Genomic DNA, 14,705 nt, shown 5'->3' with positions numbered 1-14,705 from the left:
CATTAATTAATATTTATTTGGGCTGCTATCAGATCCCGATCGAGCGGGATACCATAAAATCGGAGTGTTACAAGACGAATGGAAAAACTAGTAGAAGCGGACCTCAGGGAAGATCAGTTTGGATTCCATAGAAATGTTGGAACACGTGAGGCAATACTAACCTTACGACTTATCTTAGAAGAAAGATTAAGAAAAGGCAAACCTACGTTTCTAGCATTTGTAGACTTAGAGAAAGCTTTTGACAACGTTAAGTGGAATACTCTCTTTCAAATTCTGAAGGTGGCAGGGGTAAAATACAGGGAGCGAAAGGCTATTTACAATTTGTACAGAAACCAGATGGCAGTTATAAGAGTCGAGGGGCATGAAAGGGAAGCAGTGGTTGGGAAAGGAGTGAGACAGGGTTGTAGCCTCTCCCCGATGTTATTCAATCTGTATATTGAGCAAGCAGTAAAGGAAACAAAAGAAAAATTCGGAGTAGGTATTAAAATTCATGGAGAAGAAGTAAAAACTTTGAGGTTCGCTGATGACATTGTAATTCTGTCAGAGACAGCAAAGGACTTGGAAGAGCAGTTGAACGGAATGGACAGTGTCTTGAAAGGAGGATATAAGATGAACATCAACAAAAGCAAAACGAGGATAATGGAATGTAGTCAAATTAAATCGGGTGATGCTGAGGGGATTAGATTAGGAAATGAGACACTTAAAGTAGTAAAGGAGTTTTGTTATTTAGGGAGTAAAATAACTGATGATGGTCGAAGTAGAGAGGATATAAAATGTAGACTGGCAATGGCAAGGAAATCGTTTCTGAAGAAGAGAAATTTGTTAACATCGAGTATAGATTTAAGTGTCAGGAAGTCGTTTCTGAAAGTATTTGTATGGAGTGTAGCCATGTATGGAAGTGAAACATGGACGATAACCAGTTTGGACAAGAAGAGAATAGAAGCTTTCGAAATGTGGTGCTACAGAAGAATGCTGAAGATAAGGTGGGTAGATCACGTAACTAATGAGGAGGTATTGAATAGGATTGGGGAGAAGAGAAGTTTGTGGCACAACTTGACTAGAAGAAGGGATCGGTTGGTAGGACATGTTTTGAGGCATCAAGGGATCAGAAATTTAGCATTGGGGGGCAGCGTGGAGGGTAAAAATCGTAGAGGGAGACCAAGAGATCAATACACTAAGCAGATTCAGAAGGATGTAGGTTGCAGTAGGTACTGGGAGATGAAGAAGCTTGCACAGGATAGAGTAGCATGGAGAGCTGCATCAAACCAGTCTCAGGACTGAAGACCACAACAACAACAACAACAAAAACAACATTTGTTAATGTGGCTCTATATTGTATGTTGTCAAGATATGGCTCCATTAATTCAAGGAGGCTTCCTTTAATGCCAGAATGTTGCAATACACTAGTAAAATTTTGTGATTAATGGAGCAGAAGGTTTTGATATGATCACAAATATTCTGCATTAAGCCATTACCTCAAAAATTCCTGATAAGATTGGAAGAATGGAAATGTGTTTACAATAAGTTAGAGGGCCTTTTCTTTTCTAAGTAGGCATTACTACGGATTTAATTCTTTCAGGAGATACACCTTGACTCATTGACTTATTGCTAAGATGGCAGCTCTAGGTGAGGGGTGTACTACCTTGTGTTGGACATTGCCAACCTCACAGCCAGAAGGGTGACTTAATGATTTTAGTGGTTCCTGTGGTGGTTGAGTTGACAACAGTGATACCTATTGGTGGAGTATACATAGCCTGTCCATTTAAATCTAATGGACCTGTTTCTGATTGTTTATTTTTTCCCCTTTGTACTTCCAGCTACTATTAGGAAGAATTAGTTGAATTTTTAGGACAATGATTTGAATCCAACATAATTTTTCTTGTAGCAATAGTCATCAGAGAGTTAAATGTCTGTGTCTTATTGTGTTTAATTATTTTGTGATGAATGATGGTCTACATTTCCTTTGCCTTGTCTTTGAAATTTTGTAATTTTTTTATGCATAGTGCATGGTTTTTAAGATTTGTACATGTTTTTTAAAATTTTGATAATACATTGACGAGTTTTACATTATTATTTGTTATATACCTTTAAATCTTGATTAGAGATAGTACTCTGCATTGCATAAGATACTTTGATTCTAGATGTTAGCTATCCTTTCTCCTGGTTTCCTCTGTATTGTCTCTGACTCATTGAAAAAGAAAACTGATTTCATAGTGCTGTAAGACTATTGCAGCAACGTATCGAACATAGAGTGTGGCGTAGCAGTTAGTGTCGCTGGCTGGTGTGCTGTGGATCACCAGTTTGAACCTGACCACCACGAATCATGTTATTAGTATTTACCACTTTTTGGAAGGTTCTTAAAATATCTTATGTTTGCAATATTTGTATAGACTGGAATATTTATTTAGTTAGAGCACTCTCCATCCAGGAATTCAGTTCTATTCTGACTGCATGTACGTTGGTGTCTGTAATAACCTGCTTTCAGTGCTAAGTGTGGTACTTCATCGATGACTAAGTGTGGTACATCATTGATGATCCTGCCACCAGATTTGGACTTGATTGTGGATTATGATGTGACATTATTTGGTGAAGAGAGCGAGGTACTTCAAACCAGATACATCATTGTGACTCCAGTTGCCAGTAAAGACAGGAACCAGACTACAACCAGTACATCATGCCGATAGTACTTACATTCTTGAGACCAATTGATTCCAAGTCAGCAGTAATTCAGCTGCGCTTCAGTCATCCATCAGTGTTTTTTTTGCATGCGGATCAGAACCGAACAAAATGGCTAAAAGGATTTGACCAAGTTATAAAATATGCAGAAAGTCTGAGATGAAGTTTTTGTTAAGTGTGTACTTTTACTTGGACATCACAGTTCAACAGTGGTTCAAAAACAATGAAGAGAAGTTCGGTAGCTGGGTTAAATTTCAGACCAAACTGAAGAAAGTGTTTGGTAACAATCAGCAACAACTGAAAAACAGGGCTCAACATTATGCGGGTATGACACAGTCCTACAAACAAAAAGTTTTGGGCCTATGCCACTGTAGTGATTTGAGAATTTCTGTGTAAATTCTAGAACCAGTCAGCCTTCTACCATCTTGAACAAATGATATTCTAGATACAAGTGTGGGATGGTAAAATCCTACCTACCACGTGTCGCATGTTTGTGTGTGCAGGTTTAAAGTCAGTCGCGAGAAGAAAGTATACGCGGCAGTCGAACGGCACTGAAATGTACTTGTCGGGCAATCCATAGATATTTTAGAGGAAGAACCATGGAGTTTTTATGCAGCTCTGTGCTTATTGTGTCATTGACTATCGTTATGTGAAAGAAGAACAGTTGAAAAAGTAATCTTGTAAACTCCTAATCCAGCCTTATGGTTCATGTGAAGTAGAGTCATGGTTATTAAGCCAGCTCTTTTATAAATGTAATTAAATTTGTTTCTGATGTTGGATGGAGTGAATGACTTACTGGAAGTCATATATGTGTGGGAAAAGTAAGAATTTTATTCAGCATGGAGTTCAAATATACTGTTGGTTAACGAAAAGTAAAGTTCGTGTGTCTACTTATTTCACAAGTAGAGAGAGAGGCTTAAATATTCCTGTACCTAGCATCATTATACGGAGACAAAGTCAAGTGAGTTTTCCAGCAGCCAGCTAGCCAGCAAAGATCAGCTGCGAATCTCAAGTAAATCACCTTGTATAAAAGAAGTGAGAAGTTTGTACGTCTACTTCTCGCTTTAAATCGCTATCAAAAATGTAGACCACATTGTGAATCCAAATATGACACATGCTGACAAAATCTCACACATGATGAAAGGAACTGCAGAATTCATGTACCAAGCTCTTCTGGTAAATGATGTCACAACAGTGGTGCCAGTACATAGAGGAAATGAATCAGAAAAGAATAGGCTGAAATAAGTATGACCAGCTGTAGAATGTGATCCGTGTGGCAATTACAGGAGACCATCACAACCTCACTTCTCTCATATGACAGGTAGTAGGTGAAGAGATACGGCATTTAATGATAACCAGAACTGCTGGACCATGTACGTAAGAAATATCACACATGAAAGTCAGTCCAGTACATCAGGAGGCAATTGATAATATTGAGGAAGATGTTTATCAATCTGTAGCACCAATCCACATCACCAGTCAAATGCACCAAGAAGACTGGACTCAGCCAACCCATACTTAGGCTGCAGCTGTTCAATAACAACCCAGCACCTGACAAACACAGATACAACCAACTCCTATGCAAAGTCCAGTGCCCTGTGGAACAATAGACGTTTGGAGAACAGAGGACAACATACCGTAGTATTTCCTTTGTGGGTGCACTGAACACGTTGTACATTACTACAGAGAAAGAAGATGAGTTTTTGATGACTACACTGCTAGAAGTCAAACATCACAACAGTTCTATTCATGACAGTCAACTGCAGACAATTAAGAGTCGACTTCTGGGATGAAGCCCATTGCTGTAACCTGAATGTGGTGATCCCAACATGCCACAGGCATTTCCCATCACCGTACAGTGGTACCAACTGTTTGAATAGTTGGTACCAACTGTTTGAATAGTTGCTGACATCAGGAAAACTATGCAAGGAAACTCTCTATGGAGGTGAGTCCACCAGAGATGAAATTACCAAGATGTCAGGAAATCTCACTGGCATCATCAAAGCCAACCAGTCCAGCTATTAGTTGACTCAGTGGCTTCCTTTTCTGTAGTGGTTATCACCATCAGCTAAAGGAGACTATGTTCCATGACATGAAAATGATTGTGCTAAAAGTTGCAAAGGGAAAATATGTCCAGCTGACAGGAAAGTGCATTGCAAGAATAGCTATCAATGACAAAACACAGCCTATTGAATTTGTCTTGTAACAGAATGTAGTCATAATGTTGTTCTTAGATGGGATTTCTTGCAGGCATCACAAGCTGTCATAGGCTGTGGGAATTCAGACAGCCAGATTGACGAGGGTATTTCAACAATCACACATAATAAAGGTAGCTCTGTGCAGTTGTTTGCTGTTGAAGACATTGTTATCCCATAATCATCAACAAGACTAGCTCCAGTCATCAGTCAGGTGGTGAGCTAAACTATAGAGCTTTTGTTGACTGCAAAATCTACATATTCTCACATGCCGCCACCGATCGTAAGTGTTGTTGGGGTCAGGAAGAACTTTCAATCACTGAACAAGACAAGCAGCAACAATTCATGCTTAAAGTTTGAGCTAGGGGCAGCTGTACTGGTCCAGGAAAGGCAGCTTAGTGTCATTGACAACAATGCAGGGGAGGAAGTTACTTTCGAACTGCCAATAGCATCTGACCTGATGAGGAACAGTGGTGGAAAGTGATAGCTATTCTGCATCTGTTTTGGGATGCTTTTAAATTCGAAGGAAGTGGAGAAGATGTAAGATGACATCACTGAACCTTCAGAGAGCCCTTGGGCCTCTCCTGTGCTCCTTGTGTAGAGGAAGGGTGGTACATGGTATTTCTACATTGACAGCTAAACAAAACAATGAAGAAAGATGTCTGTCTACTGCCATCCATTGATGACCTCCTAGACAGCTTGAATGTTGCAAAGTATTTCTCAGTTGTGGATGTGTAGACAGGCTTCTGGAACAATAATGTTCTACAAGTCGGTGCATGGAATGTCAGTTTTAATGTGGTAGAGAAGCTAGAAAATCAGAAAATGGAAATGCTAAGGCTCAATCTAGATATTGTGGGTGTTAATGAAGTAAAATGGAAAGAAGACAAGGGTTTGTGGTCAGATGGGTATAGGGTAATATCAACAGCAGCAGAAAATGGTATAACAGGAGTAGGAATGGTTAGAATAGAAAGATAAGGCAGAGATTCAATTGTTGATATTGCTGTAGCTCAATTACAGGATTATTTTCTCCAGAATCGACAGCAAACCAACACCGACAGCAATAGTTCCGGTATGTGTGGGAGAGTCACAAGCAGAAGATGAAGAGTTAGAGAAAGTATATGAGGATATTGAGCAGGTAATTCAGTACCTAAGGGAAGATGAAAATGTAATAATAATAGGGGATTGGAATGCAATATTAGGGGAGGGAGTAGAAGAAAGGGTTACAGAAAATATGGACTTGATAATAGGAATGAGAGGGGAGAAAGATTGAGTTCTGTAATAAATTTCAGCTGGTAATAGTGGATACTCCATTAAAGTATCAAAAAAGGGGGAGGTTCACTTGGTAAAGGCTGGGAGATATGGAAAGATTTCAGTAAGAATACATCATGGTCGGCCAAAGATTCCAAAAGCAGATATTGGATTGTAAGTCAGGAGGAATCAATGTGCAAAGAAGTGCAATATAGCAGTGGAATGAGATACACTTGTGCTGTGATAATGAATAGTTCAGTAGGCTTTTCAATTGAAGACCAATACACATCTCTAAAAAGGACAAGCACAGGAGTTGGAAAGAAAACACAGGTACAAGGACAGTAACTGTTAAGAAACCACGGGGGGGGGGGGGGGGGGGGGGGGGGGGGAACTACTTCGGTTGATCAACAAAAGAAGTAAATATAAGAAGTTCAGGGAAATCCAGGAAGACAGAAATACAAGTCACTGAGGAGTGAAATAAATATGAAGCTAACACAAAATAGCTACATAAAAAATGTGAAGAAATCAAAAAAGAAATTATTGTTGGAAAGACTGACTCAGTATACAGAAACGTCAGAACAACCTTCGGTGAAATTAGAAGCAAAGCAGTAACATTAAGAGTACACTGGGAATTCCACTGTTAAATGCAGAGGAGAGAGCTGATAGGTGGAAAGAGTACATGGAAACCCTTTGTGAGGGGGAGGACTTGTCTGATTATGTGATAGAAGAAGAAACAGGAGTCGACAGGTAAGAGATAGAGGAGCCAGTATTAGAGTCAGAATTTAAAAGAGCTTTGGACAAGTTAAGATCAAATAAAGCAAACGGTATAGATAACATTCCGTCAGAATTTCTAAGACCAAGTGGCAGCAAAATGGCTATTCACATTGGCATGTAAAATGCATGTGCCTAACAATATACCATCTTACTTTCAGAAGAATATCATCCACGCAATCCTGAAGATAGCAAGAGGTGACAAATGCAAGAGTTATCATACAATCAGCTTAACAACTCCTGCATCCAAGTTGCTGACAAGAATAATATACAGAAGAATGGAAAAGAAAACTCAGGACCTGTTAGATGATGATCAGTTTGGTTTTAGGAAACATAAAATGACAGTGAGGCAGTTCTGATGTTGTGGTTGGTAATGGAAGCAAAACTGAAGAAAAATCAAGACAAGTCATTCCAATCCCGGGAGCGGAAAGACTTACCTTAGGGGGAAAAAAAGGACGGGTATACACTCGCACACACACACATATCCATCCACACATATACAGACACAAGCAGACATATTTAAAGACAAAGAGTTTGGGCAGAGATGTCAGTCGAGGCAGAAGTGCAGAGGCAAAGATGTTGTTGAATGACAGGTGAGGTATGAGTGGCGGCAACTTGAAATTAGCGGAGATTGAGGCCTGGTGGATAACGGGAAGAGAGGATATATTGAAGAGCAAGTTCCCATCTCCGGAGTTCGGATAGGTTGGTGTTAGTGGGAAGTATCCAGATAACCCGGACGGTGTAACACTGCGCCAAGATGTGCTGGCCGTGCACCAAGGCATGTTTAGCCACAGGGTGATCCTCATTACCAACAAACACTGTCTGCCTGTGTCCATTCATGCGAATGGACAGTTTGTTGCTGGTCATTCCCACATAGAATGCATCACAGTGTAGGCAGGTCAGTTGGTAGATCACGTGGGTGCTTTCACACGTGGCTCTGCCTTTGATCGTGTACACCTTCCGGGCTACAGGACTGGAGTAGGTGGTGGTGGGAGGGTGCATGGGACAGGTTTTACACCGGGGGCGGTTACAAGGGTAGGAACCAGAGGGTAGGGAAGGTGGTTTGGGGATTTCATAGGGATGAACTAACAGGTTACGAAGGTTAGGTGGACGGCGGAAAGACACTCTTGGTGGAGTGGGGAGGATTTCATGAAGGATGGATCTCATTTCAGGGCAGGATTTGAGGAAGTCGTATCCCTGCTGGAGAGCCACATTCAGAATCTGATCCAGTCCCAGAAAGTATCCTGTCACAAGTGGGGCACTTTTGTGGTTCTTCTGTGGGAGGTTCTGGGTTTGAGAGGTTGAGGAAGTGGCTCTGGTTATTTGCTTCTGTACCAGGTCGGGAGGGTAGTTGCGGGATGCGAAAGCTGTTGTCAGGTTGTTGGTGTAATGCTTCAGGGATTCCGGACTGGAGCAGATTCGTTTGCCACGAAGACCTAGGCTGTAGGGAAGGGACCGTTTGATGTGGAATGGGTGGCAGCTGTCGTAATGGAGGTACTGTTGCTTGTTGGTGGGTTTGACGTGGACGGACGTGTGAAGCTGGCCATTGGACAGGTGGAGGTCAACATCAAGGAAAGTGGCATGGGATATGGAGTAGGACCAGGTGAATCTGATGGAACCAAAGGAGTTGAGGTTGGAGAGGAAATTCTGGAGTTCTTCTTCACTGTGAGTCCAGATCATGAAGATGTCATCAATAAATCTGTACCAAACTTTGGGTTCGCAGGCTTGGGTAACCAAGAAGGCTTCCTCTAAGCGACCCATGAATAGGTTGGCGTATGAGGGGGCCATGCTGGTACCCGTGGCTGTCCCCTTTAATTGTTGGTATGTCTGGCCTTCAAAAGTGAAGAAGTTGTGGGTCAGGATGAAGCTGGCTAAGGTAATGAGGAAAGAGGTTTTAGGTAGGGTGGTAGGCGATCGGCGTGAAAGGAAGTGCTCCATCGCAGCGAGGCCCTGGACGTGCGGGATATTTGTGTATAAGGAAGTGGCATCAATGGTTACAAGGATGGTTTCCGGGGGTAACGGATTGGGTAAGGATTCCAGGCGTTCGAGGAAGTGGTTGGTGTCTTTGATGAAGGATGGGAGACTGCATGTAATGGGTTGAAGGTGTTGATCTACGTAGGCGGAGATACGTTCGGTGGGGGCTTGGTAACCAGCTACAATGGGGCGGCCGGGATGATTGGGTTTGTGAATTTTAGGAAGAAGGTAGAAGGTAGGGGTGCGGGGTGTCGGTGGGGTAAGGAGGTTGATGGAGTCAGGTGAAAGGTTTTGCAGGGGGCCTAAGGTTCTGAGCATTCCTTGAAGCTCCGCCTGGACATCGGGAATGGGGTTACCTTGGCAAACTTTGTATGTGGTGTTGTCTGAAAGCTGACGCAGTCCCTCAGCCACATACTCCCGACGATCAAGTACCACGGTCGTGGAACCCTTGTCCGCCGGAAGGATGACGATGGACCGGTCAGCCTTCAGATCCCGGATAGCCTGGGCTTCAGCAGTGGTGATGTTGGGAGTAGGATTAAGGTTTTTTAAGAAGGATTGAGAGGCAAGGCTGGAAGTCAGAAATTCCTGGAAGGTTTGGAGAGGGTGATTTTGAGGAAGAGGAGGTGGGTCCCGCTGCGACGGAGGACGGAACTGTTCCAGGCAGGGTTCAATTTGGATAGTGTCTTGGGGAGTTGGATCATTAGGAGTAGGATTAGGATCATTTTTCTTTGTGGCAAAGTGATACTTCCAGCAGAGAGTACGAGTGTAGGACAGTAAATCTTTGACGAGGACTGTTTGGTTGAATCTGGGAGTGGGGCTGAAGGTGAAGCCTTTGGATAGGACAGAGGTTTTGGATTGGGAGAGAGGTTTGGAGGAAAGGTTAACTACCGAATTAGTGTGTTGTGGTTCCAGATTGTATTGATTGGAATTTTGAGGTTTTGGAGGGAGTGGAGCTGGAAGTGGGAGGTTGAGTAGATGGGAGAGACTGGGTTTGTGTGCAATGAGAGGAGGTTGAGGTTTGCTGGGAAGGTTGTGAAGGGTGAGTGAGTTGCCTTTCCGGAGGTGGCAAACCAGGAGATTGGATAGTTTTTTGAGGTGAAGGGTGGCATGTTGTTCTAATTTGCGGTTGGCCTGTAGGAGGATGCTCTGAACAGCCGGTGTGGAAGTGGGAGAGGAAAGATTGAGGACTTTTATTAAGGATAGGAGTTGACGGGTGTGTTCATTGGCTGAGTTGATGTGTAGGTGAAGGATTAGGTGGGTGATGGCAATGGATTGTTTAGTTTGGAACTGGTATAGGGACTGATGGAAAGAAGGGTTGCAGCCAGAGATGGGAACTTTAAGTGTGAGGCCTTTGGGGGTAATGCCAAATGTTAGACAAGTCTGAGAAAATAAAATATGCGAGCGTAATCTGGCTAGGGTGAAGGCATGTTTGCGGAGGGAATGTAAATAAAACTTAATGGGGTCGTTGTGGGGGTGTTGTGAGGGTGCCATGGTATTAGAAGGTGGAAAGTGTAACATGAGGTTGAGGTGAAAATGAAAATAACTGGAGAAAGTAACTGGAGATCTGTTATGAAAAAAGGCGAAAAAGTGTTGGTTAAAGTTGGGCTATGTTGATCCTGTGGTGAACTTGGGTTGGTAGAGAACGATGTGCACATAGGTTAGGTGGTTGTGTTGCCGCCAAAACACGTTAAAGGATGGAGAGATTCGGGAAAATTTCGAAAAAACGGCGTGTAAATGTGTTAAAAAGAGTGGTTTTGTGGTGGCAGAATATGAAAATGAGGCTAACAATAGTCTGGCGAAGAAATAATGACGTTAAAACCTGTGGGAAGCGGCTAAAAATTATCAGTGATGTGGGAAGAACGGAAATGGAAATAAAGCGAAAGTTATCAGAACTAGACGAAAAGGTTGTTTAATAGCTGAAATGAACTGTTTGTGGACTAGAAACGGTGGATTTTATAGCAGCGGTAGTGTTGAAAGCGGAAAAAAATTTTTTTTTGGTTATGGTTTGGAAGTGGGTGACGTATTATTGAGTCTATATAGGCGGGATAAAATTGTATAGTAGATTACGGTAAAAAGGAGAAGGTGAATACAAAGTGAAACTACTGGCACAAACAAAAAGAGAAAATAAGATGACAGAAAAGATTTCGAAATACAACAGTGACAATAACAAACGTAATTGTTGGGTTCAAATTAATGATATAAATTAATAGAGGGAAACATTCCACGTGGGAAAAATATATCTAAAAACAAAGATGATGTGACTTACCAAACAAAAGCGCTGGCACGTCGATAGACACACAAACAAACACAAACATACACACAAAATTCAAGCTTTCGCAACAAACTGTTGCCTCATCAGGAAAGAGGGAAGGAGAGGGAAAGACGAAGGATGTGGGTTTTAAGGGAGAGGGTAAGGAGTCATTCCAATCCCGGGAGCGGAAAGACTTACCTTAGGGGGAAAAAAGGACGGGTATACACTCGCACACACACACATATCCATCCACACATATACAGACACAAGCAGACATATTTAAAGACAAAGAGTTTGGGCAGAGATGTCAGTCGAGGCAGAAGTGCAGAGGCAAAGATGTTGTTGAATGACAGATGAGGTATGAGTGGCGGCAACTTGAAAATAGCGGAGATTGAGGCCTGGTGGATAACGGGAAGAGAGGATATATTGAAGAGCAAGTTCCCATCTCCGGAGTTCGGATAGGTTGGTGTTAGTGGGAAGTATCCAGATAACCCGGACAGTGTAACACTGCGCCAAGATGTGCTGGCCGTGCACCAAGGCATGTTTAGCCACAGGGTGATCCTCATTACCAACAAACACTGTCTGCCTGTGTCCATTCATGCGAATGGACAGTTTGTTGCTGGTCATTCCCACATAGAATGCATCACAGTGTAGGCAGGTCAGTTGGTAGATCACGTGGGTGCTTTCACACGTGGCTCTGCCTTTGATCGTGTACACCTTCCGGGTTACAGGACTGGAGTAGGTGGTGGTGGGAGGGTGCATGGGACAGGTTTTACACCGGGGGCGGTTACAAGGGTAGGAGCCAGAGGGTAGGGAAGGTGGTTTGGGGATTTCATAGGGATGAACTAAGAGGTTACGAAGGTTAGGTGGACGGCGGAAAGACATTCTGTCTGCCTCCACCAAGAGTGTCACGACAGTTGAACATCCCATGGATCACTGTATGGAATGTGTTTTGAACTATTTTCAAATTGTACCCATACAAGAGCCCACTCCCTGTGATTTCTGGTTGTGGGGCTACCTGAAGGACATGTTTTACTAGGAGAACATTCACACGTGCTGATTGGAAGCACAGCATATCAAGAGAGGTAGCCAGCATACCTATGGGCATGCTATGTTCTGCTCTGCAGAATGCAATCCTGCGCTTTCAGACTGCTCTGGACATTGGTGGGTACCATATTGAGCCTCTTTTGTAGCAGTAATGGTACCGATATGTAATGGTATGATGTACTGTAGCAGCACATTAAAAGTGTATCAACTGAACTGACTCTGCGTTATTTCTGTTCCCCATGTCGTTGAATGCTACCAAGACTGGTACTCATACAGTAATTAGTTTCCATGTTATAGCATTTTAAATCAGGAAAGTTTAATTATAACCATCAGGTATATAGAATCAGTTTTGTTTCTGTGTGTGTTGATGTCAAAACACCAAACTTCAAATCATTTCATCCATTTTTCCCTAACTTAAAACTGATTATCGTGTCAAGAACATAAACTAGATAAAATAACCTCAAAGCATGTGATATTTCGTAACTTGCTTTTATGCTCAATTTGTGTTGCATCATATAATGCAAATGTATATACAACAAACTTTTGCAACCCATATATGCATCAACAGAATCTCCTTCCACAGCAGCTGCATCAGCTTGCTGATGGTAACTCACTACCCTTGATGATACTGACCACCTGTTTCCTGAAACAAGCCAAGTGGTCTAAACAACTTGTGTTGATATACCCCAAATTGTTCTCCTCCAAAATAAAAGAACATACAGTGGTTGACAGCTGCCTGTATTGTTAACATGATTTTTTAAAAAAATTACATTGACTAGGTGGCGTCATCTTTATTACAGTTGAATGCTGTGCATAATATTTGATTTTCAGTATACAAGAAAATATGTAATGCAGTATCTGTCTCTGTTTGTTTTTTTTTTTTTTCATTGGTTTGATGATGAGGCAGTAATGTTACAGAGACAGACTGAAAGACTGAAAAGGCATAGCCGCTACCTTACATTAAAAGTTATTACTTTAAAAATTCCTCTATTGTTACCTCACTTATGTATTTGATGAATCACAGTACCAGAAATTAATTATTGTCTGTCTTTCAAGTGGTAGATCGGAACTCTTCACCATTAAACTCAAGCCATAGCATTAGTGATGAGAAAACAAGGGCATTTCTGGAAGAAGTTACCGAACTCAAGCAAGAAGAATGGAATGAGATAGGAAATGATTTTGAAGTAGTGATGGAAGATTGTCCATTAAGTACCAATATAACTGCATGTGGGCCATATTCTTTCACTGGGTATGTATTGTGTTATATATTGTACTCATAACAAATGGATCATGTCATACTTTACAAAAGCAATGCAGGAAGTTTTACTTCATTACTCTTCAGCTGAAGACAGGTTTTTTAGGTATGGGAAGGAGGGAGGAAGCGTGGCATTAATTGAGATCCATAAGGTTTAATATTGGATGCTCTGTTGTTTCTTATGTAGATTAATGACATTCCATTTAATACATAGCAATCAGAATTAGTTCTTTTTGCAGATGATCCAAGTGTTATAATCAGTACTAATAGATATACAGAAACAAACCATATTTTAAATATTTGTTTAAAAGATTTGTTGACAGATTTCATGCAAATGACCCCTCTCAATTTTGAGAAAATGTAGCATAGTCATATCCGCACATCCATATGTACAACACCAGTGGTACATTTTATGAATCATCAGAAGTAAATAAGCAAGAGGTAATCTTCACAAGTTTTTGGCGTACATACTGACAAGAACACACATATCATGGAGCTTCTTAAACAACTGCATTCAGTTAATTTTGCACTTCATGTTATTGCAGCCTTCGAGAGAGAGAGAAATCAGTATGTTAACATGTTGTTGTTGTGGTCTTCAGTCCAGGACTGGTTTGATGCAGCTCTCCATGCTGCTCTTTGATTATTTTTGTTTATTGATGTCATGTGGAATTATGATCTGGAGTAACTCGTCTTAAGTAAATATTGCCTCTGTTACATGAAAACATGATATAAGTATAAAACATTGTGCTCACCTTCGATTATCTTTAGACAGTTATTTGAGGAGTTACGTGTTTTAACTGCAGCCTCACTGTACATATTTTCTCTCTTGAAGCTTCTTATACGTAACCCATTAGAGTTCAAGCGGAATAAGAACATCAATAGCTACAATACTAGAAGAAAGCAGTGATCTCCATGAGTCTTCTTAAAACTGACTTTAGCTCAGAGGAGGGTAAGTAGTATCATTACCAAAATCTTTTACCACTTTCCCAATGATATTAAACAATGATATTAAACACCTGACAGACAGCAATGCTAAATTTGGAAGTAAGCTGTCAAAGTCCTCTGCTACACACCACAAGGCGGCTTTGCAGGGTATTGATGTAGCATATAGATGACTAGTTTATACATAGTAGGTGGATTACTAGTTTTTACTCTTCCATAAAAGAATTTTTATTTTGAAACTTGTAACTTATTTAGTGTAAAAGTGTTAAATTCTTACATGTGTTATTAAACTAAATATTCTTTTATGTTACATGAAATTGTCTGTGAATTGTTAGCATGTAGCCGT

The 14,705-nt window shown here is 41.3% G+C and overlaps 1 protein-coding gene across 5 annotated transcripts in view; it reads left to right on the top strand.

Moving 5' to 3' along the window:
• LOC126259525 (protein SERAC1) overlaps positions 1-14,705 on the top strand; it is a 267,082-nt gene that overhangs the window by 209,017 nt on the left and 43,360 nt on the right. For all 5 annotated transcript variants that reach the window (XM_049956403.1, XM_049956420.1, XM_049956412.1 and 2 more), the window contains one exon: positions 13,219-13,411. In XM_049956403.1, coding sequence (XP_049812360.1) covers positions 13,219-13,411 — 193 coding nt within the window. The remainder of the gene's footprint in view (positions 1-13,218; positions 13,412-14,705) is intronic.

The sequence above is a fragment of the Schistocerca nitens genome, chromosome 1, assembly GCF_023898315.1.
Source record: "Schistocerca nitens isolate TAMUIC-IGC-003100 chromosome 1, iqSchNite1.1, whole genome shotgun sequence".
In the NCBI taxonomy this organism is placed as follows: Eukaryota; Metazoa; Arthropoda; class Insecta; order Orthoptera; family Acrididae; genus Schistocerca; species Schistocerca nitens.
This window is presented reverse-complemented; position numbering and strand designations above follow the sequence as displayed.